At 37.4% G+C, this 25,875-nt stretch overlaps 1 protein-coding gene across 3 annotated transcripts in view; it reads right to left on the bottom strand.

Moving 5' to 3' along the window:
• SUPT3H (SPT3 homolog, SAGA and STAGA complex component) overlaps positions 1 to 25,875 on the bottom strand; it is a 556,588-nt gene that overhangs the window by 59,145 nt on the left and 471,568 nt on the right. For 2 of the 3 annotated variants that reach the window (XM_027601305.2, XM_027601306.2), the window contains exon 8: positions 22,190 to 22,300. In XM_027601305.2, the coding sequence (XP_027457106.2) occupies positions 22,190 to 22,300 (111 nt within the window). Of the gene's footprint in view, positions 1 to 22,135; positions 22,301 to 25,875 lie in introns of those variants that run through there. The other variant, XM_027601307.2, reaches the window with a different exon arrangement.

Below are 25,875 nucleotides of genomic sequence, written 5' to 3'. Positions count from 1 at the left end.
GAATTTCAAAACTTACAGTAACACCAGCAAGGATACAGTGAAATCTGAACTCTCACAAATTGCTGGCGGGTGGGGGTGGCAGGGGGGGTAAACTGGCACAGCCCCTTTAGAAAGCATTTTGAGCAACACATACTGAGGGTCTTCAAGTGCTTTAGAGGAAGAAGAAAACTGCTACTGGGATTTCTGGAAAACCTTCGCTTCCTTCCACTCACGAACGTCCATCCTTTGCTTGGGCTGGGCCCATTTCCTCACTGTCTTCTGAGGGCCTGTCCACACCTCCCTTCTCCTCCCTTCTCCCTCCCCCCCAACTAGACCCTGAACCTTGGGCTGACAAGGACTCACTGAAGGCTCCCCCCACCCCCTCCCCCATTTCCCAGCCTTCTGCATCAGCTTCCAGTCCCCACATGCAACTCCTCCCTTCTCAGTCTGGTAGCTTCTCCTACCTTCTCTGCCACATACCCTGCGGGAGACATGGATTACTTCTTCTAGGTTACATTTCAAAATTAATAAATACTGCTAAAAATGGAAACTTTTTCAAACAAATCATATCCCCTCACTCATCCCATGGAATTTAAGTAACTTTTCCAGAAACAACAACAAAAATAAGAGATTCTTGGAAACAGTTCTCTTAGAATAATAATACACCTTGATTTAGAATGACCAGAAAATATACTCTATAGAAATTAGTTTTAAGACTGTGAAACTTCTCCACAATTAGGCAAAGTTCTCATTTCTTGTTTGAATCTTCCTATGATTTAGAAAAACTATTTTCTTCTCTTAAATTTTAAAAAAAAGTGTTCACTTCTTTCCCAGGTGAAATAACAAGCTTAGATATAATTTTTTGGGTAAGTTTTTGCTAACATTATTGGTAACAAACAATACTTCATATCAAGTAACTAGGGAGGACAATTTAAAATTGATTTCATTTCCTCCAATGAGCTTGGTTTATTCTTTATTTGAGAAATTTCTGTTGTTCCTATTCTTTTTAGTTCATCTTATATTTTCTCAAAATTAAATCTAATCACTTTAACTGTGCCTAGCCAGCATTCCCACCATGTGTGTGACAGTGGTTGCAAGGGCAAATTTGCTATCTATTTCAGCAAGATGGTCTTTCTTTGGGTGGATCCAGAAAAATATCATAAATAACCTTCAAATTGTTCCAAAGGATGTCATCACTATTGGCAGAGTTGTGACCACAACTTCTGGTAACAAACTCAAAAGATGATGCATTGCTCAAAGCACAAAAAATACCTCTGGAATTTTTGCCAAAATTCCAGCATGTATACCTTTTCCTTTGCCAACTGTGTGAATACTATGATGATGGTTTTGCCGTTGAGATACTTTTAAATGATTTAAATAAGGCTAAAATTTTTATTTTAATTTTTTGAAAATTTAATATACTCCTATTAAATATTTTTATAAAAATATTCACTATTCTAATGTCTAATGCCCATCTAGTTGCCAATATAAAGAATGATGTGCACTTTCCATCTAGACCTACACTTGACAAATACATATACAACTTGACAAATCATAGGAGTTGGCTACTCGTATTTCAGCTACCATGTGCAACTATTGTGGGTACTGTATTAATTTGTGAGTATATCCAGAACCTTCACTTAGTACATGAAGAAAAGGGCTGGATGAGTTACTCTGCCCTTTGTCTTACTTAAGAGCTTCTCTAGCTCAAACCCTCCCCTTTCTTCTACTCAAGCAGTGTCCATCTAAGACTCTGGTGGCAGCATAATCCTCAGACCTTTATAGCATTCAACAGCAAGTGCCTTCTTTGGGGGTTGGGAGGAGTGTAGAATATATATGAAATTTACATATAAAATTTATACAAAATTTTGCAATTCTAACCATTTTTAAATGTATAATTCAGAGGTATTAATTGCATCCACAATATTGTGCAACTATCTTCCCAAATAATTTTTAAGCTTTTCAAACAAATGCTCTATACTTGTTAAACAATAATTCTCCCTCTCCCCTGCCCCTGGAAACTTCTTACTTGCTGTCTCTATGAATTTGGCTGTTCTAGATATTTCACATAAGAGAAACCATACAGTATTTGTCCTTTTGTGACTGGCTCATATCACTTAGCATAATGTCTTCAAGGTTCATCCATATTGTAGCGTGGGGGCAGAACTTCATTCCTTTATATGGCTGTATGTAGAGACCACAATTTATTTATCAGTTCATTAGCCCTTGACTTTTGCTGAAGGCGCAGTGTGGAGAAGTGGGGTCTGAGTGGTGGTTGTTATAGGGGACGTTCCCTGTACAGTGTGCTGCCCCATGAAATGTACTGCCACCAGAGATTCTCGATTACTCCAGCTGTTGTGTTTCCCTTTGTCCCTGAATTCCTGAAGCACCTGCAGTCAGTGAACTTTAACATTTATCTCCAGTGAGTTCCTGTTGCCCTCCCCACAATTAAACTCCGAGCTCCCTTCCTGTCTTCAGGTGTCTGTGCTGGGGGTTCCAGGGAAGGAAATAAGGAGCGGCTCTCAGGGTGCCAGTGACTGGGTCAGGTGGTGGGGGGCTCAGGAAGGGCCATGGTTTTCCTTCCTCTTCTCTCCAGTGTCTCACATGGCACTAACCACATACCAGGAATTCAAAATAACTGCTGATTAATTCGTTGGAGAACGACTTCTTCCCAAAAAATAGGTGAAATGCTCATGACCTTCGTTCTTCCTTGCCCATCAGGGGAATGGACTTCGTTGGCCAGTGAGAAGAAGTGAACCCTCAGGAACAAGAGAGAGGCCTCAGAGAATCTGGTTTCCTGATGATACATGGGGCAGGGGCTTTCTTCTCTTTTTCTTTCCCTTTCCTTATTTCCATCTGCCTGTGGAGCAGAGTCACCACCATCCTTCCAGCTGACAGTGTACATCAGGACACATGTCTGGGCACTAATTTCCCTTTGTTACCATCCTGAGAATTCTTCTGTTTTTCCAAAGGAAAGCAGAATCAGCCTCTCTGTGATGTCTGCTTGAATTCTCCTACAGCTAGAAAACATGTAAAGCGCTATCTTCAAACTGCAGCTGTCCAGTGATTTTACTTGGCCATATAGCACAAAATACTCTATGCTGGGAAATGTATTTCTTAATGACGTGAGAGAAAAGCTCCTCACTGAGAATGCAGACAACTACCATCTGTACTGGAAGTGACGTATTTCATGGCAGTGCATGAAGTTGTTACCTAAGGAGAAAACAGTTCTTCCAAACTGGAAAACAAGATGTCTAGACTCTTCCTCACTGAAGGCCATGCATAAAAATGTGTCTGAAACTACACAGGAGCACATCACTAAGAAAGATACTTCTAGCAGAAAAACTACTTTGTGTCTTGGAGAACACATAAGCATCTAAACAAATAGACATGTCTTAATATCCAAATAATTCTGTTATCTTGGGTTCCTCAAATCTTGTTGTCCAAGTGGTTATTTCTGGTGCCTAAAGTCTTTCAGACGAAAGCTTTCTGAATGGATAGTGATGATTCAGTGCCACCTCTACCATAGTGTGGTTTCATATTTATAACTGTTGTCATTTAAAAACATCTATTAACTATCAACTTTAGTCCTCATTTAAAGTTTTCAGTTTGATAGCTCATAAAATAGCCACATTGACTAAAACCTGACTTCGTCAAGTACCATTACAAACAGTAATTTTCTGTTACAAGGTTACTTCCAGAGCCCAACAGTTGGCTATTGCTCTCCCAGATAAAACAAAAACAAAAACATATGCAAAAAAAATAACTTGCTATCAAGAGGAATTATGAAAACAAGATTGGTTTCTGTGATAAAATAAAACTGTGTGAATTGAATGTTTTATAAATATTATCTAATTTCCTAAATACCACTCTGCAAAATGATCGAAGAGTGATGATAAGAGATCAGCTTTGGAGCCTTGCAACCGATAGCAAAGTTCCTTCTACTGGTTGAGTATGTGGAGCTTTGTTCTCGGTGCTGAAATGCTGAGTGTAAGCAAAGGTCAATCAAGGCAACAGGTGCATGTTAGCGCCAATTATGGTTTCAGCATGATGCTAGGAGCTGAGCTTCATTTCTCAATATGCTAAGATTCAGCAGTATGTTTGGTATATAACTCCCCACTGAACATATCCATTTTAAAACAGATACTGCTCATGACGTAGCTTATTTTGCCTTAGAGTATAGAGGAATCAATGATAAATGCTGGATGGTAATATTGAACCAACCACATCATTCTTTTTTGCTGACCTGCAGTGATCTATAAGCTGTTTAATCATAGGAGTGGAGTGTCCATTTATACAGGGCACACCAAGTTCAGGGGACCTAAAGCTGATCAAGGAGATTAAAATTGGAAACTTTGTCCACTGGAAACTTGTTCTCTCTTAAGACCATCATTCTGTCCATCTGATCAACCATTCTTCCATCTTTTATGTTGAACTCCAAATAAGCCAAAAAACACTGTACTTCGCTAAGGGAGATGCTAAGATGGTTAAAACATGGGTCACTGGTCTACCTGAGGATAGGTCCTCATTAGGTTTGGATCAGACTAGGAAATACAAAGTATCTTAGAGGAAGTGGGTCAAAGTTTAGGACTTGACTCAAAAGGAGAAAACAGTTCTGAGAAAAGTCAAGGAAATAAGAAAGAGATGGGATCTGGACTCCCAGAGTGCCCTGCATCACCAGGAACTCCCTGGGCCTACATTTACCTGTTTCTTTTCTAGAGAAAGGATTTTTTCATCTAGACTTTGCCTCTAAGAGGAGGATGGGCACTCCAAAGCTGTCTCAAGGTTAAAGTGGGGACAGTGACAAAATTTTCCCAAGCAAGTATGTAAGAAACACTGTTACTAAAATTAGGAAGGACCTCAGAAAGTTTGTTCATATGACATTATATTTTTCTTTCCATTGAGGAGAAATAAAGAAAAATATTCAATTTAGGTTGGAAGAAAGGAGAAATAAAGAAAAATATTCAATTTAGATTGGAAGAAAAATGTGTAACTATGGGATGCTGGAATAACCTGAGAATAGAGATGTCAAGTTAAATTCTTAGGAGATTTTTGGAAACCATAAATTCTCATTTGTCTTGAATAACTTAAGAAAGATCCTGCTAAAATGGACCAAGAGAATGGACCAAAGATCATACTACTGACTACCTTAAAGTATCATCACCAAACAATTTTGTTGAATTATGAATCCTCTTACCTAGGTAGTTGAAATATTAAATTGTCTCATGCGTACAAAATAAGAGGACAATGACTGTCCACTAACAGAAGTTTAGGAATCAGTAAAAGTTGGAGTAGGAAACATCTGTGGGGAAGGGTCCTTCCCTGGCCCACAAGCTGGAAACTTATAATTAAAGTCCATTTGCAATGTACTACATCTTTCATTCTTTCCTTACAACCTAAAGCTTCAAACTTCTCGAAACTCCCGTTCCTGGAAAAGCTTTTGGCAGTCACTTTTGCAACCCACAATTTCTGTGGCTTTTCATCTTTTCACTGTATACTCTTTCGGCATCTAAGCCTCACTGCCCATATGTGGTCAGTGATGCCACCACCACCGGAAGTAAGACAGTCCTCAGCGTGGGCCTGTTTGCCCACACAAGGGCAGAAATGTGGGGCAGGAAAGGAGCCAAGCATTCATGGATCTCAAGATATTGTGAAACTATAAAGTTACACATTTTATACATGTGGAAGTGGACACTGAGACATTAGGGGATTCTCTAAAGGCTATGAAGACGGCCAATCAATGAGTTTGGGTCTCCATCCCATACTCAGAGGTCAGGTTGAGACCCCTTTTCCAATTCTTAGTAAACAGGCCTTCTTCTTTACTTTTGAATTCTATTAGGATAATAATGATTTTAAAAGATAGCATTCTTTGCATTTTTTTTGGAGCATGTTTTATATTTTAGCACTGTGCTAGGAGCTTTCAAGTGTTATTGCTAAATATTTACTAAAAATTGCTAATTTTTACAAGCGATTAAACTGTAGGCTCCGGCAAGTCATCAGACTCAAAACTCTTGAGAAGCCATCAAAGACAGTAGAATGTTAAATAATGCAAAGAGTATCAGTGAAATTTTTGGTTCATTTAAGACAATCTTTGTATATTATTTATTTAGGATACTAATAATGGTACCACCTTCTAGGTTGTTGTAATGATACACATTTAAAACCCTTAGAAATCTTTAAAAGGGGCCCTATATACATGTGTGTTTGCATGTACACGCACATACATGCACACACACAAATAAGTTATAACTATCTAAAAGACTGTATGTGTGTGTGTGTGTGTGTGTATTTTTTCTCCTTTTAATAAAGTGCGAACTTAATGCAAATACCGCACCCACATCTCTGGTGCTGACTTTCTAACAGCAGTCCCACCTGTAATGCTTCCCTGAAAAGCATGTCAGTACCATGACTGACTAAATCATGCGAATATGTCTGACACACTCCTGAGACACCTTTCACCTTGATGGAACACAAGGAGTTCCAAATAAATTTTTAGGAGTATAAATGAAGCCGCCCGAGTCTGTTGGAATACATACCTCCAGGCTTGGGAGGACCACGGCCAAGCAGCTTAGAAGTTCTTTCCTTTGCTTACCATAGTTTGTGAACTACGGTACTGAGATCTGTATGATCGTAAGTTGTTTTAAATGCTTCCACATCATTGCAAGCACAATCATGAAATCGAAAAATACTCCTCTACCACTGTATAGAACAGAAGAAGAGCAGTTCTTTGCAAAGCTTGCTTAAGTGAGATAATTTGAGCGTTTAAAACCTTCTTTAAAAACTGTATCAATCATGTCATGCTCTCTTAGCACAACACTGACTTCCTTATTAGCAAATTCACTCTGAGTATTAAGGTTACCCTCGGTGGTGATAGCTGCTAGCCTGTTCCATGGCCAATGAACTCCTAGAAAATGAGTTCAAAACGACGCATCATTTTGTCCCACACTCTTAAAACTTAGCTCTTTAGGATCTCTCTTTAGAAATATGAAACCCCTCAAAACCACTACCACAAATAACCCACATTTTAAATAGCCACCAAGCCACCTGCTTTTCTCCAGAAAACACCATAAGCCTCACAAATTAGTAAAACTATGTAAAGCCTACGAAGTCTCTATCTTTATGATGAGGTTTACTGTTTTGTTTGAGACTCTATTTCTCCTTTTCTGAGAAATGAAAAGTCCCCACCACAGATTCAGTTCAAGGCACAGACTTATTTGCAAAAAAAAACAAACAAACAAACAAAAAAAAACTCATAACAGAAGTGGATGCCAAAGAACACTTCTTTGTCACTTTGGTCTTGACTTGGCATAGTGTTTCAGGTGGTATTCATTTGGAATAGAGAGATCGATGACATAACATGTCCAGTCCTCCTCTATAAGTGGCTTTACTCGAAGTGGGTAAGGGCAGACAAATATAAATTCATCTGTCCATAGGCAACCAAAAACATACCAACTCATCTTGGAGTAATTTAACCAATAGAATGATTTAGAGGACAGTGCAGTGGCACCATTTTTGGAAGGTAAAAGCTTAGCAGAAGGAACATAAATCAAAGGTGACTGGCAGGTAAGGGATATATGCAGCCATCAGCCAAACCATGTGCACACTGGCACAGATTCAATAAGATCATTTATAACATTTTCAAGGCAGGAGTACACAAAAGGGGGTCTGGTGCTAACTAAATCCACAGATAGCTTACATGCCACTGAAATAAACACTTCCAGATGCGGTGTACAAAAACCTTTCACAGAAAGAAATGTTTTCTTTCATAAATCTGAAGGAGGGGCTCTTAGTGAGGAGGGGCTCTTAGTGTGGAAGGGCAGAAAGTCTGAAATTGAGACTGAGCTGCTTATAGCCTGGAAGTGCTTGCTGAGGTGGAGCAGTTGTGTAGGCAAGGCTTGGCTGCACACAGCGGGCCTCCACCGAGAAGCAGCCCCGCGATTTCTGTGAAACCAGGGAAAGCACGCGAACAGCGTATCACTCCATCAGTCCTCAAAAATCTGGTGTCAGAGTCAGTGTTGCTCTCCTTCCTTATAATTTCTTTTTTTGGGGGGTGTGTGTGGTGGTAGAGATGATGGGTTCACACAGAGATGAAAACCGCTAATCGAAGTTTAGAAAAATGATGCTTTGCAACTTACACTAGCACAAAGCTATTGCAGGCATGGCTTTCATGATGAAAACATTTTTGAAATCTGGTTATAGTCATCCTTCAGGAATGCATGACCAAATTCATTAATGGCTTAGAAAGTCAATTTGTTCATAAAAAAGGCATAATAATGTGTGGGACTTCCTGGTTATAACACTCCCAGAAGTTCAAACAGAAAGCTAGAATGTCTTTTTTATTTTACTTTATTTTTTAAGTTCAGGTGATCTATGCATTGAGCGCCCCACCCACCCTCCAGAAAGCCCCTTGAAATTAGTTTCTTTGTTGAATCTTTAAACTTAATGCAAATTCTTTGTAAGCAACTGAGCACTTATTCCTGAGAATATTTTTGTCTGTTTTATGCACTGACCTAAGTTATAAATGTGCCATCTTTTATTCTTCTTTCATTTGGGGTCTTGTTCTATTTATTCTTGATGCCAAATACCTCTTGAATAGATTCTATCTTCTCTGGTGCTAATGTTCTGCCTTAGCAGAGACTTCTCGGGCTTCTTGCTTACAATACCTAGTTGGCCTCTGTGCCTATTCTACCCCCCAACCCTAGTCCCTCCTCTACTGAGTTATTTTTCTACTATATGGATCTGGTCATATCAACCCCTTGCTCCCAAACTCTCAAATAGTCCCTTGGTGACTGTATCAGTTGTTAAAAAGAAATTTTCCAAACAAAATCTTCCTCAGAACCCAATGTATATCAGAGATAAAAATTCACCTGTATTACTTAGAGAAAATGCCTTCTTCCTCGCACAATGCCTGCACAATAATCTGGGATTTCTGCAGAGCACGGTTAGGTAAGTGTTGGCCTATATCATAAAGTCTAGCTAAACTGGCTTGGAATTTCAAAGTCCTCAAACTGTCATCACCCCATCTTTGAGGCTTCATCTCCCTTCAAGGTATTCCAGACTCGGTTCCTCAATTCTGCCTGAACAGTCAGACTGCTTTCATACATCTAGCCTCCCCCCATACCCTATTTAATTCCTGCTTAAAAAAAAAAAAAAGGTTTTATTTATTCATTTGAGAGACAGCACAAGCGGCGGGGGGGTGGCCAAGGGAGAGGGAGAAGCAGGCTTCCCACTGAGCAGGGAGCCCGATGCGGGGCTCGATCCCAGGACCCCGAGATCATGACCTGAGCTGAAGGCAGACACTTAACTGACCGAGCCACCCAGGCGCCCCCCTGCTCTTTTTTCTGCCTGAATTATCTTTTCAAAATTCTTACTAATTTCTCTTAGCTCTGTTTCATAAGCTTGGTTCAAAGGTTAATGGCCCCACAAAGCTTCCCTAACTTCCTCAGGCAGATTGTGCTCTCCTTCTCTGTACCTGAAGCACTTTCTCCAAACTTCCAGTTGCAATACCAGTCACATGCACATCTCCTTTGCGGTGTTGGAACACCCAGTTACCTCCATGTTCCATACCCCCACTTCAACAGATTTCTAACACAAAACTTGGGAAGTATTTACTGAATTAATAATTGGAGCTATCAGAGCTTTAGGGGTCTGAGGACATGTTAACACTGGTTCTTCTCCTTCTCAATGGTGAGTAGTTCAATTGTACAAATATGGATTTTGCCAAACGGACTCTTTTTACTTTGTCCAAACTCAGAAGGCAAGTGCTGTCCTTTGTATGTGAAGTATGCTGTCACCCTAGCAGGAAGGTACGTGCTTTGAATTGGTTTTCCAGCAGTGGTGGGTGACAGATGGACTCGTACTAGTGCAGAGTCTTGCCTTACCTCCTTATTCTTTTTTTTTTTTTTACCTTTAACCATTTGTGAGCTGGTTGTGAGTGAAAGATACTGCTTGCCATCGAAAACTGAGGGTATTTTACCCACACGAGGATCAACCCCTATTATCCTGTCTTCTTCAGACAGTGATTCAGAGAAAAGCACAGTAGAGCCCAGGCTGCTTTTCTCTTCTCCTCTCCCTCTCTTTAAAACACTAAAGGCTTGCTTGGATGAGAAGTGCTTGTCAGCTATAACTGACTTATTAGGCTCTTATCTAATTAGTCTAGAATACAGGAATAGGTGTTTTAGGTTAGATCAGGAATGAATAATTAAATCAGAGCCAAAAATGTAGTTTCTAACTTCTCTACTGGAAACTATAAAATCTGCACAAGTGTTTGAATTGGAATTGACAGGAACCTGTAGGCCAGGCTGTGAGCTTCTGGAGCCAGAGAGTCAACTCAAAATGCTCCCTCCCTGGTATTTCCATCAGGGGCACAGCTGCCCAACTGTCACCTTGAATGCACCTGGGCAAATCCAGAGCCTGACACTGGGCTCTGCCCTCATGACCTCTGCCAACTAATCAGCCAAAATATTTCCAGATCTGGAGAGCCTACTCCACATTTTGGGTATATGCCCAGAACTGCAAGTGCACTCCAATCAGGTGGGAGAGCCTATCCAGGTGCCAGGGCAAGCATTAACATCTGACTGACATATGGGCCGTGAATTTTCTCTTCTCACAGCTTGGGGTCATGCAGAGGCAGTGTGTGGGGGTGGAATATTTGATCTGTGCATACATAGCCTAGGGGATTTGGTTTAAATCAAATTATAATTAAAATACCAGTTAGGAAAACAAGGCATAATTATTTTTTTCCTGCATATTTTTTCTACCTTGGATATTACCTTAAATACATGTTGGGTACAATAAAAGCTAGGTATCAGTTTCGTTTTGGGAAGGTGTAAATTTTCCACTTAAAACAATCCACTTATTATGTTGTGGGATTAACACTGCAACTACATCAGTAAATTAAATGACAGTTCAATGATTATATTTGTGAGACTAAAGTCTGTAATACTATTTAGGAAATCATCAAAAAGTAAATCATCTCCAGTTCAACAGGCTCTCATCATGGCTGTGGTAGGGGATTTTTGTCACACTATCAATAAAACAGAACACAAATGTTTCACTTAAACAAAACACACGTATGAATGTTAGACGTTTCTGGCAATGGTCAATAAGCAATGTATTTTAATAAAACCAGTGTGCTCTTTTCTAATATTCACACCCAGTCAGATATAAAATATTAATTGAAAATTTAAATGGCATTTTTGCTAGGTGAACAGGAACAACTTAATTTACTGAAGCTGTATGTCTAACTCAATATATAGAATCTTCTTATGTATTCACAGACTTAAAAGAAGATTCTTGCCATTTTTAGAGTATAATTTTTTAAGTTTAGAAATATCTGAGCTGAGGTTAGTTCCTCCCAACTAATCCTTTTGCTGCTTTCATGAATTTATGAGTTAAAAGAATCCTGTGATTTTTTTTTTAAAAGAAAGAATAATTTCCTTTTGGGAGTCACGCTAAATATTTTCCCACTCTCTCTCCACTCCCTCAGAAGACTGCAAAAACGTAGAAACTACAATAACACATTCAAATCTCAAGATCTGGTCCTTTTAGAATATTCTGCTCAAAGAGTTTCTCTTTGCTGTCAATTATTCCTCTTTTCTTGCATTCATGTTTGAATTCTTCCCCTATTATCCAAGATACAGCCTGCCTTTTACAATAAATAGAGATGAATTAACTTCTTGAACTACTTCAATTTTTAAAAGTCTTTGAAGGACACGAACTTGGAGAAAATACACAGGGCTGGTTAGGGCTCTCACCTTTCATTTCTACTTTGAACATGCCCCCCACCCCCTGGCTACCCCCCGTTAGAGAATACTGGTTTTCTCCTTTTCAAGCTGTGTTCCTGAAAACTCTAGTAGGATTCTTTGAAGGATTTCCAGGGGCCTCATAATGTTTGATTTGAACGTCCATTTACGATTTCTGTGCTACTCAAAATAAAGTTCTGTCATCTCATGTTTTATATTTGAACTTCTTGTAAATGCTTTGTTGATTAGCTTGTCATGTCTTGGAATTTGGGCTTGTTAGTTTTATTTTTTGATATTTAAAGCAGATCAGATAAATATCCCATATACAGCTGTGCAAGTTTGAGTACATCACTTTAGAATCTATACCGCATGCTGAACCAAATTCAAGGTCTTTACTGCTGACATAGAAATAAAGGCAGAAAAAAAGCAAAATGTGTTTGAATGATAACTATTTACTGTAGAGACAAACTAGTTGTTAATGACAGCAGAATTTTCAAATTGGAACTGGACAAGTCCTTATAAACAAATTCGCTGGCTGCCCCAACTTAAGGTATTGCTGTAGATGGAGGGGTTCAAATGAGAGATCTTGTTTTACTTCTCCTCCCTTTCTGCCTAATGATTAAAAAAATTAACTGAACAGCTTTTACAATATAATGGGACTGTGCCACCTCTATCTGGCAATACAGAATTATGATGCTATGCTTACAATAGCAGAAATAGTTTCATTAATGAAGTTCACCAGATGCGGATTCAATGGGCAAAGCAAAATAAATGTGACCCTGAAACTTCAAGTAAATATTTGTCAGAGAAGGGTCGTCAGGTGACCGAGATTTTCTTTATGACATTGAGTTGCTTATCATGTTTTAAGAAACCTTAAAAAATATTTTCCAGAAATCCGTGAAGAATTACCCTGGCTTAGAAATCCATATATTAATCTTCTTTAAACATTACCAATTTAAAAGTGTGAGTACTTGTTAGGTATTGTTAATGAAATAACTTTTTATTTTATTATGTTATGTTAGCCACCATACATCATTAGTTTTTGATGTAATGAAATAACTTTTAAGCAAAAAATTCTAACTATTTTTCTTTTGGGCCAAGACTATTACAGGCCTGTGTAGAACATTAGTAAAAATTGCTAGGATATAATATTAGAATGTCACCTGTAACTTTTTTTTTTTTTAAAGATTTATTTATTTATTTTGAGAGAGTGAGAATGAGAGAGAGAGAGAGAGAGCACATGAGAGGGGGGGAAGGGTTAGAGGGAGAAGCAGGCTCCTTGCTGAGCAGGGAGCCCGATGCGGGCCTCGATTCCGGGACTCCAGGATCATGACCTGAGCCGAAGGCAGTCGCCTAACCAACTGAGCCACCCAGGCGCCCTGTAACTTTGTTTTTGAAACACCCTTCACTTAATGAATGAGATTTTAAGAGTGGATCTTCTAGATATACAGATTTTTTTGAAATATCTTATGAAGAAGCCCTTTTCTACTGGAACATCTTTTAATACCTCTTGGAACACTTGTCTTCTACACAATGTAGTTTGGAAAATATGATCTCATGTTTTCAGGATAAGACCACTTAAGGAGTTAAGAACAGAGACCATTCCGCAAAGAGGAAGTTTAATGAGTAGGATTAGTGAGAATTCACTGAAGACCATTGTCATGGTCCCAAGGAACCACAGAATATTCCTGTCCACAGATAGAGTTCTAGTACTTACTATGTAACTTTAAGCTAGCTACTTCACTTTTCTCTAAATCTCAGTTTTCCTATCTAGCAGGGATAATTAACACTCATCTTGCTGTGTCTTGAGCAAGTGAAAAGCAAGTGAAAAGTTTCTTCTAAAATAGTACATAAATTATTATCTGATCAACCAACACTTGTTTCAGATTCTAATGATTTTCTCTGCCAAACTCTTCCAACGACTTTATTCCTACATTTCAAACATTCTCTCCCTAACTAATCCTAAACTGAACATTGTGTTAGTTGAATCATACAAAATTTCTGATAGTCAACTGTTTTTCACCTAGAGAAACTGTAATTTCATATAATTTGACATAATGAATTTCGTCACTGGAATCCCCCTGCCCTATTTCAAAATTAAAAACCACTACATTAGAAGTTTCACAGTGTATTCTAGAGAACATGGACTTTTAGGTTATTCTTATATGATAAATATGATAAATATGTTAATTTATTTCTGAGAATCACTAGCCCACAACTATAAAAAGGTATGTGGCTCCAAGGATAGATTTAACTTCCAAAAAATTTATTGAGAAGACTTTTGCTTCCAGTCAAAAACACAAATATTTAAGACTTCTTACCCAATTTATCCTTGATATTTACATTTGGAAATTATTCTAGTATTTTGTGACATTTCATTTTCCAGTTTGAACAAATAAAATGCCGACAAATCTAATATAATCATGATGTAAGAATTATTCACGAACGTCTAAATCAAAATAGTCAAAGAAATCTGCTATGCCGCTTTTGTTTTTTCCAAGCTTAATGTGAGGAATTCCTAAAGGCAGGTTCACATTTTCCATAGCTCTGTGTCTGTTTCCAACAGTCTTCAAGAACCAAGGATATGAGAGCATCCCTAGCACCCACAAGAGATCTCCCCACATCGAAGTCAGTGGCCAGAGTGGAGGGGCAGTCAACTGAGAGGGAGAGGTTAGATTCCAGGGTCAGCCCTGTTGCTCACTCACAAGGTACCTTTGGGTGACTGCAAAGTTTCTCTGAGGCTGAGACTCACTGGCTTTCACAAGTCTTAGCCAGCTTTAAAATACTGTGTAAGACTGATGAATCACAGACCTGTACCTCTGAAACAAATAATACATTATATGTTAAAAAAAAAAAGAAGAAGATATTAGGAAGGGCAAAATGAAGTGGGGGAAATCGGAGGGAGAGATGAACCATGAGAGACTGTGGACTCTGAGAAACAAACTGAGGGGTTTAGAGGGGAGGGGTGAGTGGGGATGGGTTAGCCTGGTGATGGGTATTAAAGAGGGCACATACTGAATGGAGCACTGGTTATAGGCAAACAGTGAATCATGGAACACTACATCAAAAAATAAATAAATTAATAAATTAAAAAAAATAAAATGTATTAAGAGAAAAAAAATACTGTGATTCTGTCTGACAATTTAAGGTAGCTGAATGGATACTGAAGCACAACTCGCTTCTAGGGATGCACTGAAGGTATTATATAGGTTAATGACCATGTTTAAACAAGCAACTTTATTGTCTCGCTATTCTAGTTCAATAGAAAATCACCTGATAACATGCAAGCTCACAGGGGTTAACACAGTTTTCTAGGTGAGTATCACTCAGGAGAAACTAAAATAGATTTAGGCATTACACACTGGATTATATCATCTCACCCAGTGAACAGTTTCCTTTTTCTGGCTTTCAAAATTATACACCTGATTTTATATCAGCCATTTGGAGCACTTCCCATTGAAAGCTGGGATTGAGCTTCAGAGTAAGTAACCATGGGCACCACCCACTGCTTGTAAATAGTGAGGATCTAGATAAAACACATGTCCGACCTTCTTCTGTATGATAAACTATCAGTACACTGGGTTACTCTTTGGAGTATTTTCCCTAAAAAACATTTCATTCACAAAAATTTTAAATGCTTTTTCCTTCTAAACATGCACAAGTAAATTCTAAGAATATTTTTTAAAAAACCATTACCAAGGCATTTCAATTTTTAGGCTGAGAGAAGAAAATACTCTTCAAACAATTAAATACCAATTAATTTTCTGATAGGACAATTCATTTAAATCTTTTGCTATACCTTTTATTGAGGGGCCCTGATATCCTTCTTAAATTAAGTTCTATTTACCCTTCACTATTCTATATTTTCTTAATTTTCTAACATACCAGCACCACTTTCAGTAAATGAAAAAATTACTAAAGAAATTAAGAAGTCAGTAAAATGAAAAAAAATTTAAAAATTGAGGCATGAACAGACACTTCTCAAAGAAGACATACAAATGGCTGACACATGAAAAAAATGTTCAACATCACTAGCCATCAGGGAAATGCAAATCAAAACCACAATGAGATACCACCTTACACCAGTTAGAATGGCAAAAATTAATGAGACAGGAAACAAGTATTGGTGAGGATGTGGAGACAGGGGAACCCTCTTACACTGTTGGTGGGAATGCAAGCTGGTGCAGCCATTCTGGAAAACAGTATGGAGGTTCCTCAATATGTTAAAAATAGAGCTATCCTACGACCCAGCAACTGCACTACTAGGTATTTACCGCAAAGATACAGATGAAAAGAAGGGACACATTCACCCCAATGTTCATAGCAGCAATGTCCACAATAGTAGCAATGTCCATATCTGTGGAAGGAGCCGAGATGCCCTTCAACAGATAAATGGATAAAGAAGATGTGGTCCATATATACAACGGAATATGACTCAGCCATCAGAAAGGACAAATACCCAACTTTTACATCAACATGGATGGGATTGGAGGAGATTATGCTAAGTGAAATAAATCAAGCAGAGAAAGTCAATTATATGGTTTCACTCATATGTGGAACATAAGGAATAGCATGGAGGACCACAGAGGAAGGGAGGGAAAACTGAATGGGAAGAAATCAGAAAGGGAAACAAACCATGAGACACTCTGGACTCTGGGAAACAAACTGACGGTTACAAAAGGGAGAGGGGTGAGGGGATGGGGTAACCATGTGATGGGTATTAAGGAGGACACGTACTGTGATGAGCACCGGGTGGTATATGCAACTAATGAACTGCTGAACACTACATCAAAAAACTAATGATGCACTTATATGTTGGCTAACTGAACATAATAATATGTTAAAAAAAGAAAGCTTCTATCAAACAACATCTTTCTTCATGAAGATAGAACTGTTTTCTAATGTATGTGTGGATGCATAAGGAAAACACCAGATACTCAACTCTGAGAAACAAGTCTAGGTAGAGAGCGACTTTTGCCCAATGTCTTCCTTTATGAAGATAGAAGCATTTTTCAAAGGATGTGAGCAAGAAAAAAAGTAAGTTGAGGCAATAATTTATTTAAAAAATTATCACCAACTCTGATATACTCATCAGTCTGAGATTTTTTCAATAACTTACACAAACATATAAACTTATATAAATTGAATTTGATGAGGCGTTATAAATTTGAGACCATGCCATTTTTTCCCTTCAGATTTCTGTTTCATAAGAGCTAGTATGCAAAATCTAGCTAGTATGCAAACATGGAGTGGCAACTACGTACATTCAGTTACTGAGACCTTATTTTTAAGGTGATAACGTGATAAAAATCCATTAATGTTCTTCAACCATTACCAATCCCCAAAGTAAAAATGAACACATTTATTCTCAGGAACAATCATCTTTAAATGATATTTAAATGTTAATGGTAAAAACCATGAGTCTGATAAGAAATCACATTGTTATTCAAGTTTTAGTTTCTTCTGGGATTACGAAGTAAAGCCTCTGTGTCTTTGCGTGTGTGTCTGTGTGGCTGGGTGGTGGGCGGCGGCTTCTATTTCAGTCTGTTTGTATTCCTATTTGAGACCTTTTAGAAAATATACTACTACTACTACTACTTCCAATATTATTAGTATAATTTATTAAGTGCTTATCACATGTCACCCAAAAAGACAAATTATCCAGTTAAGAAATGGGCAGAAGACACGAATAGACATCTTTCCAAAGAAGATATCTAGACGGCCAACAGACACACGAAAAGATGCTCACCATCACTCATCGTCAGGGAAATACAAATCAAAACCACAATGAGATACCAGGTCAGAATGGCTAAAATCAGCACCACAGGAAACAGATGCTGGCAAGGCTGCAGAGAAAGGGGAACCTTCTTAGACTCATGGTGGGAATGCAAGCTGGTGCAGCCACTCTGGAAAACATCATGGAGCTTCCTCAGAGAGTTAAAAACAGAACTACCCTATGATCCAGCAATTGCACTACTAGGTATTTACCCAAAAGATAAAAAAATACTGATTCTCAAGGGACACATGCACTGCGATGTTTATAGCAGCATCATCAATAACAGTTAAATTATAGAAAGAGCCCAAATGTTGATGGACTGATGAATGGATAAAGAAGATGTGGTCTATATACACAATGGAATATTACTCAGACATCAAAAAGAATGAAATCTTGCCATTTGCAACAACGTGGATAGCGCCAGAGTGTATTATGCTAAGTGAAACAAGTCAGTCAGAGAAAGACAAATATCATATAATTTCACTCATGTGTAGAATTTAAGAAACAAAACAGACAAAAAAAAAAAAAAAAAAGAGAGAGAGGCAAACCAGGAAACAGAGTTAACGATAGAGAACAAACTGAGGGTTGCTGGAGGGGTGGTGGCTGGGGGAATGGGTTAACTGGGTGATGGGAATTAAGGAGGGCACTTGTTGGGATGAGCACTGGGTGTTATACATAAGTGATGAATCATTAAATTCTATTCCTGAAACCAATATTACACAGTATGTTAACTAACTAGATTTTAAATAAAAATTTGAAACAAAAATAAGCAAAAAGAGCTTATCACATGTCAAGTTCACAGTACACCTTAAATTCTATCATAAGGTATGTTCTATTATTACCCCCATTTTACAGATGAAACTGAACCATAGAGAGGTTAAGAAACTTCCTTAAGGCTACTTAGCTAGTAGGTGGCAGAGTTGGGATCTAAACCGTGGTCATTTAGCTCTAGGATCAACAGTCAATCACCACACAATATACCTTCTGTAAATACCAGCTACTCTGAGTGCAAGGACAACATAAGATGATGAGTGTCAAAGTCACTTAAGACATCTGAGGATGCATATGTACTCTAAAATAATGACTACAAATCACAGATTCTGAAGTGATTTTCAGAATTATAGGAAAAATAAACAATAGGCAAAAAAGTAAGATTAGTTTTTAAAAATGTTTTTCAGTATGTGTATACAGAAAGTCAGGTATATAGGGTTGGGGACAACTGCAAAAGTGTGTTTTAGGGAGCAGATTCTGGAGCTGGGAGTTTTAGCCTTGGTTCCGTCATTTAGTCTAATTAATAGCTTACCATCAGAAAAATTACTTCAGTCCTTTAGATATGATACTTTCTCTGATCTTCTGCATAGGGTTGAGAATGAATGAGAACACAGAAAAGAAGGCAATCACCAACTAAAAGCATTATGCTAAACATAGCCCTGCTCTAACTGGTTGAGTGGAGATGGTGGTTTACAAGTGTCTCCACCACACGCTCGTCCTCACAGGCAGTGAGCTGATGTTTCAGCTCTCCACCCCTTTCCTCTCTGTACCCCCAGCTACTCTGTGCAAAGAGCCTGTGCTCTTCTTCTCACCTCCACCTAACAAGGCTTCAGTCATTCTTTTCTTCTATCATTTCAACTAATTCCCAAGGTGAAGAACTCACAATTCTTTATGCCATGAATTGCAGTTCTGAAATTGATCAAGTTGTGCTTTTGTATAAAATTATGCCAAAAGTCATAATATGGTAGAAGACAAAAGGATGACTCACTAAAAGCCGATTTTTACTGGCTTATTGTCGATAAGTAATACAGACAATATTGTGTAACCTACTCGTTATTTTAATTCTCCAAATCAATTTCCAGTTACTGGGAATTGCTACATACAAATCAAGTTTGGATATTCTAAATTAGATGTCACATCTATATCTACACCAGACAAGCACTCTACATTTGGAATGACAAGGTACATAGACAATCTCTGTTTCATATAGATAAACCAGTCATTCATGAGTATTTTAGTTAACACAGGAAATGTTATTCTGGAGGTAACTGAGTTCAGCCTTTCTGTATGAAAATTTAGGTCTCAATCTATGGTTACTATAGAGGCAGTCCACATGCCTCCTCTCTTCTTACAAGTTGCAGCTCAAAGCCTAGGTAGCAAAGAGTCCCTAGTGCAGCATGAAGTATTATCTCCGAGAGTGGGTATCAGGGAACTGGACATCAGCATCCCCCAACATCAGAAGCACCTCCTTAGAGAAAGTTGAAGGTATATCGGAGCCAGGGAAGGATGGCCATATTGTTAGATATACAGTCTGCAAATCTCTCCCACTTTAAAAAGAATTTTTAACTAATTTAAAAGGCAGATTTATGAAAGGTACAGCATAGGGAATATAGTCAATGATACTATCATGGTGTCGTACGGTGACAGACGGGAGCTACACTTGTGGTGAGCAGAGCATGATATATAGGGAGGTTGAATCACTATGCTGTATGCCTGAAACTAATGTGTGTCAATGATACTTCAATAAAAAAAAGGGGCAGATTCATGTATTGTAATGTATACCATGAAACTGTATCTCCCTGATCATATTAATCATGATATAAAATAGAGTAGGCACATTCAGTCCTGCAGGCTGGGCAAATTAGTATAGCTCTAGGTAATGAAGCAGACCTGTCAAGGTGGGTCCTTTCTGAGGAGTGATAAAAATGTGGGTGCCCCTCTCTGATGATTTTTTTACCATGGGCTGTGTTCTGGTAGTGGCTAAGTGAACATTCTGGGTCATGGTTTATTTGTTCTATTTTTCCAGATCTATTTAAATTAAGCATTTAAAAATTTTATCATTATCTTAAAAAATCATATTGATTATATGTTTATTAGATAAAAATTAGCTTAAATTGTATCTGAACTTTAGTTTCAAGTGCATTTTCTGACCATATACCACAATCTTAGATTATCAAAGCAAGCTTACATGAATGCAGAGTACCAGTTAGATATGAGGGTGTGAATACACATACACGCACATATAAACAACGTCCTCGACCAAGATGGTGAAGTGATCTGTCCAGTGTAGTTAAGTATAAAAAACATGGAAATATGAAGGAGCCACCACCTCCTTTTGAGGAAATATCAAAGACTTTATAATTGGGAGATTTTCCCCTTAAATTAGATACATGTTCCTTTATGTAATTTTATCTATTATTTTAGTTACCATTTTAGGTTCTTTCTCAAAAATCCAGCTTCCCCTTGCTACTCTTTAATTACTTCTAGATTATTATCAACACTGCCTCCTTTTCCTTCCCTCTCCAGTCCATTGCCTCAACCTTTTAGTCATTAGTTGGCTCTTAAATATGGACTTGATATATTTAATCCTTTGCTAGAAGACGGTTCTTTCAATTTCGGTTTTTAAATTCTTCCAATCATCTCCTATTTTTCTAAATTTCATCTTTCTTTTGGCTCATCACTAAAAGTAGTCTCACCTATCATGCAGAAAAAAATAAAACAAGAGATTCTTGATTTCATTCTGCCTTTTCAATTGTAATAATCTAAAAACAGTTATGCAGAAGGATATATTGTTTTCATCAGCAGTATTGAAATCATGTTCTCACAATATAGAAGACAGATTTTAAATACTAAACAAAAGTGAGAATAATAGTTATCATTACAAAAAGCTTCTGGAGACATATATAAAAAGCTCCTGATACACGCTTGCTGTCACAATGAGAATCCATACAATTAACTGCTGAAAATAAAGAATGGAAAGAAAGCATGCCCTTTAACTAAAAAACAGGAAAGAAAAACAGATGATCTAATGTAGAAGAAAAATCATGATTTCTATCAAGAGATCACAGTAAAATCCACTCTCAGGAGAAAACACATAACTTTTTGCACTGATGTATGTATATATGTGTGTGATGTTATACATATCTACTCTGCTTTAGTGTAGTAAAGCACAAGTGAATATGAAGAAACTAAACAGTAAATTCTGCTGTTCCTCAGTCTTAAATCCAACCTCACTTTCTGAAAATCAAACCAATGCCTCATAAACAGAGAAAGACTTGGAGAAAGTTCTATTAACATGAATGAAGATTTTTTAAAAAGGGCCACAAGATGAGCACTTAATTAAAACACACTTTCTTTAGGCTGTTGAAATATAAAGTCTTTAATTCTCCATTAAAAAAAAAACAACAACAAACCCTGATTATAAGCTTTAAAACCATCTGAAGATGTGAAAGACTATCTGCATTTCAGCCTACTTCAAAGCCGGTAAAGAAATCATTTCTTCTTCTTCCAACTCAGAGTATGTTTAGGAGCAGGACATCTGATAGAAGTGGTATTGCCAATCTAACCAATTTTAAAATATAAAGTGCTTCTAGCAATATTTGGAGACATATAATTTGACAAAAAAGTTTTATAAACCTAAGCTTTGAAAAATAGAAAATATAAGCCCCAGCAAAAAAAAAAAGCGCATCATTGGTAATTGAAAGAAAATAATATTTTGTAGAAAAAAAATCATCCTTCCAAAAAGAGACAAAAATGACTAACTTTTATTTCCCAAGGGAATTATGCCACTTTTATACAACAAAATTACAGTCACCACAAATTGCTTTCAACAATTCCACTGCTTCTTCATTTGACCACTTGAAAATCAAAATTCTTTCAGATTATAAATATAACTTTTTATAACTCTGTTATTACGTACTGTGAATGGGGAAAGGGGGCCAATCTTGTGGCCGTAGCGTCGAACGGCCTCTCTGATGTGGCAGGGCTGGATGGCATCGCTGTGAGCCTCAACACCACAGGCCGCAGTGCTCTGCGACAGAAAAACACATAAATTGTTACTAAATCAAAAACACACAACAGAACTACAGTGTATAAAATATGAAAATAAACTTTTATAAAATGGATGTTCCCCCCCTTTAGGATGCATGTCCCTGCTGCCCTACATGACATTTAAAAAAAGACTCCGTTAACAAATCAAAGATGACTTTTCTGTGACCCCTTTCTAGCAGACCTACCAAATGCAATTTTTATGCCCACAATATTTCACCTAGGCCTGTATGTCAAGGTACAAGAGAATACAGCCACCCATGTGCAGATGAGAAGTGTCGTGGGGGATTGCAGACAGAACCACAGGAAGATTTGTTTTTAAAAAAACACTTAAACATTTATTATTATAAATGTTTCTTGGGAGCTTGTTGAGCATATTTCTGAAATAACTGGAGGGTCATCAATTTTAAAATGAAAAATATAAAATTGCTATATATTTATTTATACTGCCGGAGCTGTCACAGACGATCATTTTAACGTGGTTCCCAATTTTCTAGGTGTCCTCAGGGCAAAAAGAAAATAAAACAAAACCTTTCTATTTTAATCTGCCTCATGTGTAAAAGGCAGGTTTGAAAGTACAAAAAGACACAAGAAAGAGAAAAACTATTTGTAAAGAGAGTATGGATACCAGCTTAAGAAAGGTGTGTAACATGATTTAAAAAAAAAATTAAAATGTTCAATAGGAATAAGATAGTCTCATGGTTCATTTGCAGACTCTGGTTTCCCAAATACCTGATCTAGATCCTATCAGTTACCAGTCCTGTCAAGTTATGTAATATCTCTGCACTTTGGTTTCCTTATCTGTAAAATTGGGGTAATAATTATAATTGCTTTCTACTGCAGAGGATACCAGATGCCAGTCATTAGCATTAAAGAATCAAGAGAAAGAAACAGTAGTTTGTGTATTACTATAACTGTATTCTAGAAGTCAGTCATAGTCACATAAGGATTATTTGTTTTTCTGATAATTACTATAATTACCACTTACATAATTCCTTGTAGGAATATAACTAGTATGACCTCTATGAAGAGTAATTTGGCAAAATCTTATTAGATGAAAATGCACAACCATTTTGAACCCAATTTCATATCTAAGAATTTATCCTACAGATATATGAAACAGGTACAAAATTTTATATACCTATACATCTATATCTATCATATGCGTGTGCACACACACACACACATATACACACTCACTGCAGAACTATTAGGATTGATGAGCTAAATGTTCATCAGTGAGGGAACACTAAGATAAATTGATACATCCATGTAATGAAACAGAAACTACAGCAACCACCAAAAAGAACAAGGGAGTTCCATACATACTCCTATGGAACTATCTCTAAGATGTACTGTGTGAAAAAACGCAAGGTGTCCAACTGGGTGGTACTATGTTACCATTTATTTTTTAAAAAGCCTGAACATTATATACTCATTCAAGCATAGACTATTTTTTGCAAGGGTATACCAAAAATCAGTAATAGTCCTTATCTCTGTGAGGCTAAGTGGGTGTCTAAAGGACTGGGATTAGAAGAGACATTTTTCACTGCATATCCTTTTGTACTTTTCAAATGTATTTTCCATGCATACTTGTGCATACTTTTCCTATAACTAGTAAAAAAAAATTTTAAAAATTCCCATTAAATGAAAGCATCAGTTAATTATCCAAGCTGAACCTGAAATAAGATGTAAAATATAAAACAAAGCAGATCTTGATTATTTTTATTATTTTAACAAGATATGAAATAAGCCAAATAGGAAGTTACTCTAGAGTATCTTTCTCAATTTCATTCCACAATACCCTAAATAACAGATCTGCTATGCCCACAACAACACAACTTGTTATCTTAACCCTTCACTTGGCACTCATATGAAAGTATACAGGATTTTTTTTTTTTTGAGTGCTTTCTCAGTTCTTATTCCAAATACTTTGTGTCAGTTGGAAATGAATTACCAGGTACCTGATAAGGGTAAAGGCTCTTCTCTGAGTCCATTTGGCCCCAAAAGATGAATATGACTAATAGAGACTCATTAATGGTTGCAGCATTTTATCCACTTGTGGAAATGAACACAAATATTTAGCTGGATCTAGAGTTAAGTTTTCCAGTGGAAACTCAAGTGGAAATACAAAAGAGAGACGTCAAGAGGGTCAATATCCTGCATATTACATTGGGTGGGAAGTTCCTCTATGGCGTTTCCTCTCTCTCTGCAACTTGGGTTTGTTTTTCATTTCTTTCCTCCATGGTCAATGTAAGATTCTACTCTTCCTTACTTTCCCAGATAAATTTGTTTTTTGTCAAAACCGTAGAACGTTTGGTCAAAATCTCTCAGAACCTCTGGCATGGCAATCAAATAGGATTTCAGAACACTGAAGGAAGCATAAGCTAGAAACTTATGGTGGAATTGGGATCTTTGCCAAAAAGATGAAGTTAACTTATATGGAAATACTCAATTTTGTGAAAAATGTTATTAGATTTTCTATTTTGCTAACTTCAGGTTTATGTGCTAGAATTAAGCAACTGCAAACAGCATACAGTTACCATATGCATTTCTATACTTTCTTGACTTGCCCACTGAGTTCTTTGGAAGGGAACCCTTAAATCTGAAATGATGTATTTCCAGTGTTGCTGCCACCTCAACCAATCTCTTCACACTTCTGTCAACATTCAGGCCTTCACCAAGGTACTTTTAAGCCATTCAAACTCAAAATTCATACCAAGTTGAGAATTTTTAATTTAGCAGTGACTCTAGCATTTTAAACAGAAGTTTCAATATAGCTTCCTTGGACCACAGCTGAGAGTTCAAACTGCTGAGAGATTTTATTCAGTATAAGCCAGCAAGGATAAGCAGAGGCATGGTGCTCAAATCTAGGAATATGGAGGATTCCACAAGATATTTCACCTTCCAGAACGCAGCGCCAGCTTTTGGATGAAGAGACATAAGTAAAGATGAACATAAGAACGTCAAAGAACACCAGATTGGTGTCAAAGGACCTAACATCTGAGGAAGAACTTTACAAGGCAGCCTGTACTTCACTCACGGAAATAGTCTATTTCGGCAGAGATTTCAGCACTCTTTGGACAACAGCACTCAGTATTTTGTCAAATATGTAGGTTTCATTTTTGAAAATTTAAAAATAAAGAGTATCCTAAAGTACAGGCACACTCAGAATGGGAAAGATGGTAAATAAAACTGGGGTCCGGGGAAGCTATACTGAAACTTCTGTCGCTGCTGAATCTCTTACAAATGTTCATACCTGTCCGGACTTTTTTTTTTTTTTTTTAAATTGTTGGCAAGTTAACTTGTCCTATCCTTTCTCAGCCTTTCTCTTGCCAGTGAAATCCAAATTTAAGAAGGACCTGGAATATTGGATAATTGCCACTTATTCTTTCCACATAATGGTGGACTAGATCTTTTGTTAAACTCGAAACATTCGTTCTTACAGAGTAACACATACCTCAGATTAGAGCAAATGAAGGGCTAGTACTACTATTACTAGTACTTCTATTACTCACTGACCACAAAGGCTGATACATAATCTGACTGGCAAGGCAA

The sequence above is a fragment of the Zalophus californianus genome, chromosome 7, assembly GCF_009762305.2.
Source record: "Zalophus californianus isolate mZalCal1 chromosome 7, mZalCal1.pri.v2, whole genome shotgun sequence".
NCBI classification, from domain to species: domain Eukaryota; kingdom Metazoa; phylum Chordata; class Mammalia; order Carnivora; family Otariidae; genus Zalophus; species Zalophus californianus.
Note: the sequence above shows the minus strand (reverse complement) of the source record. Positions and strands in the feature narration are given on the sequence as shown.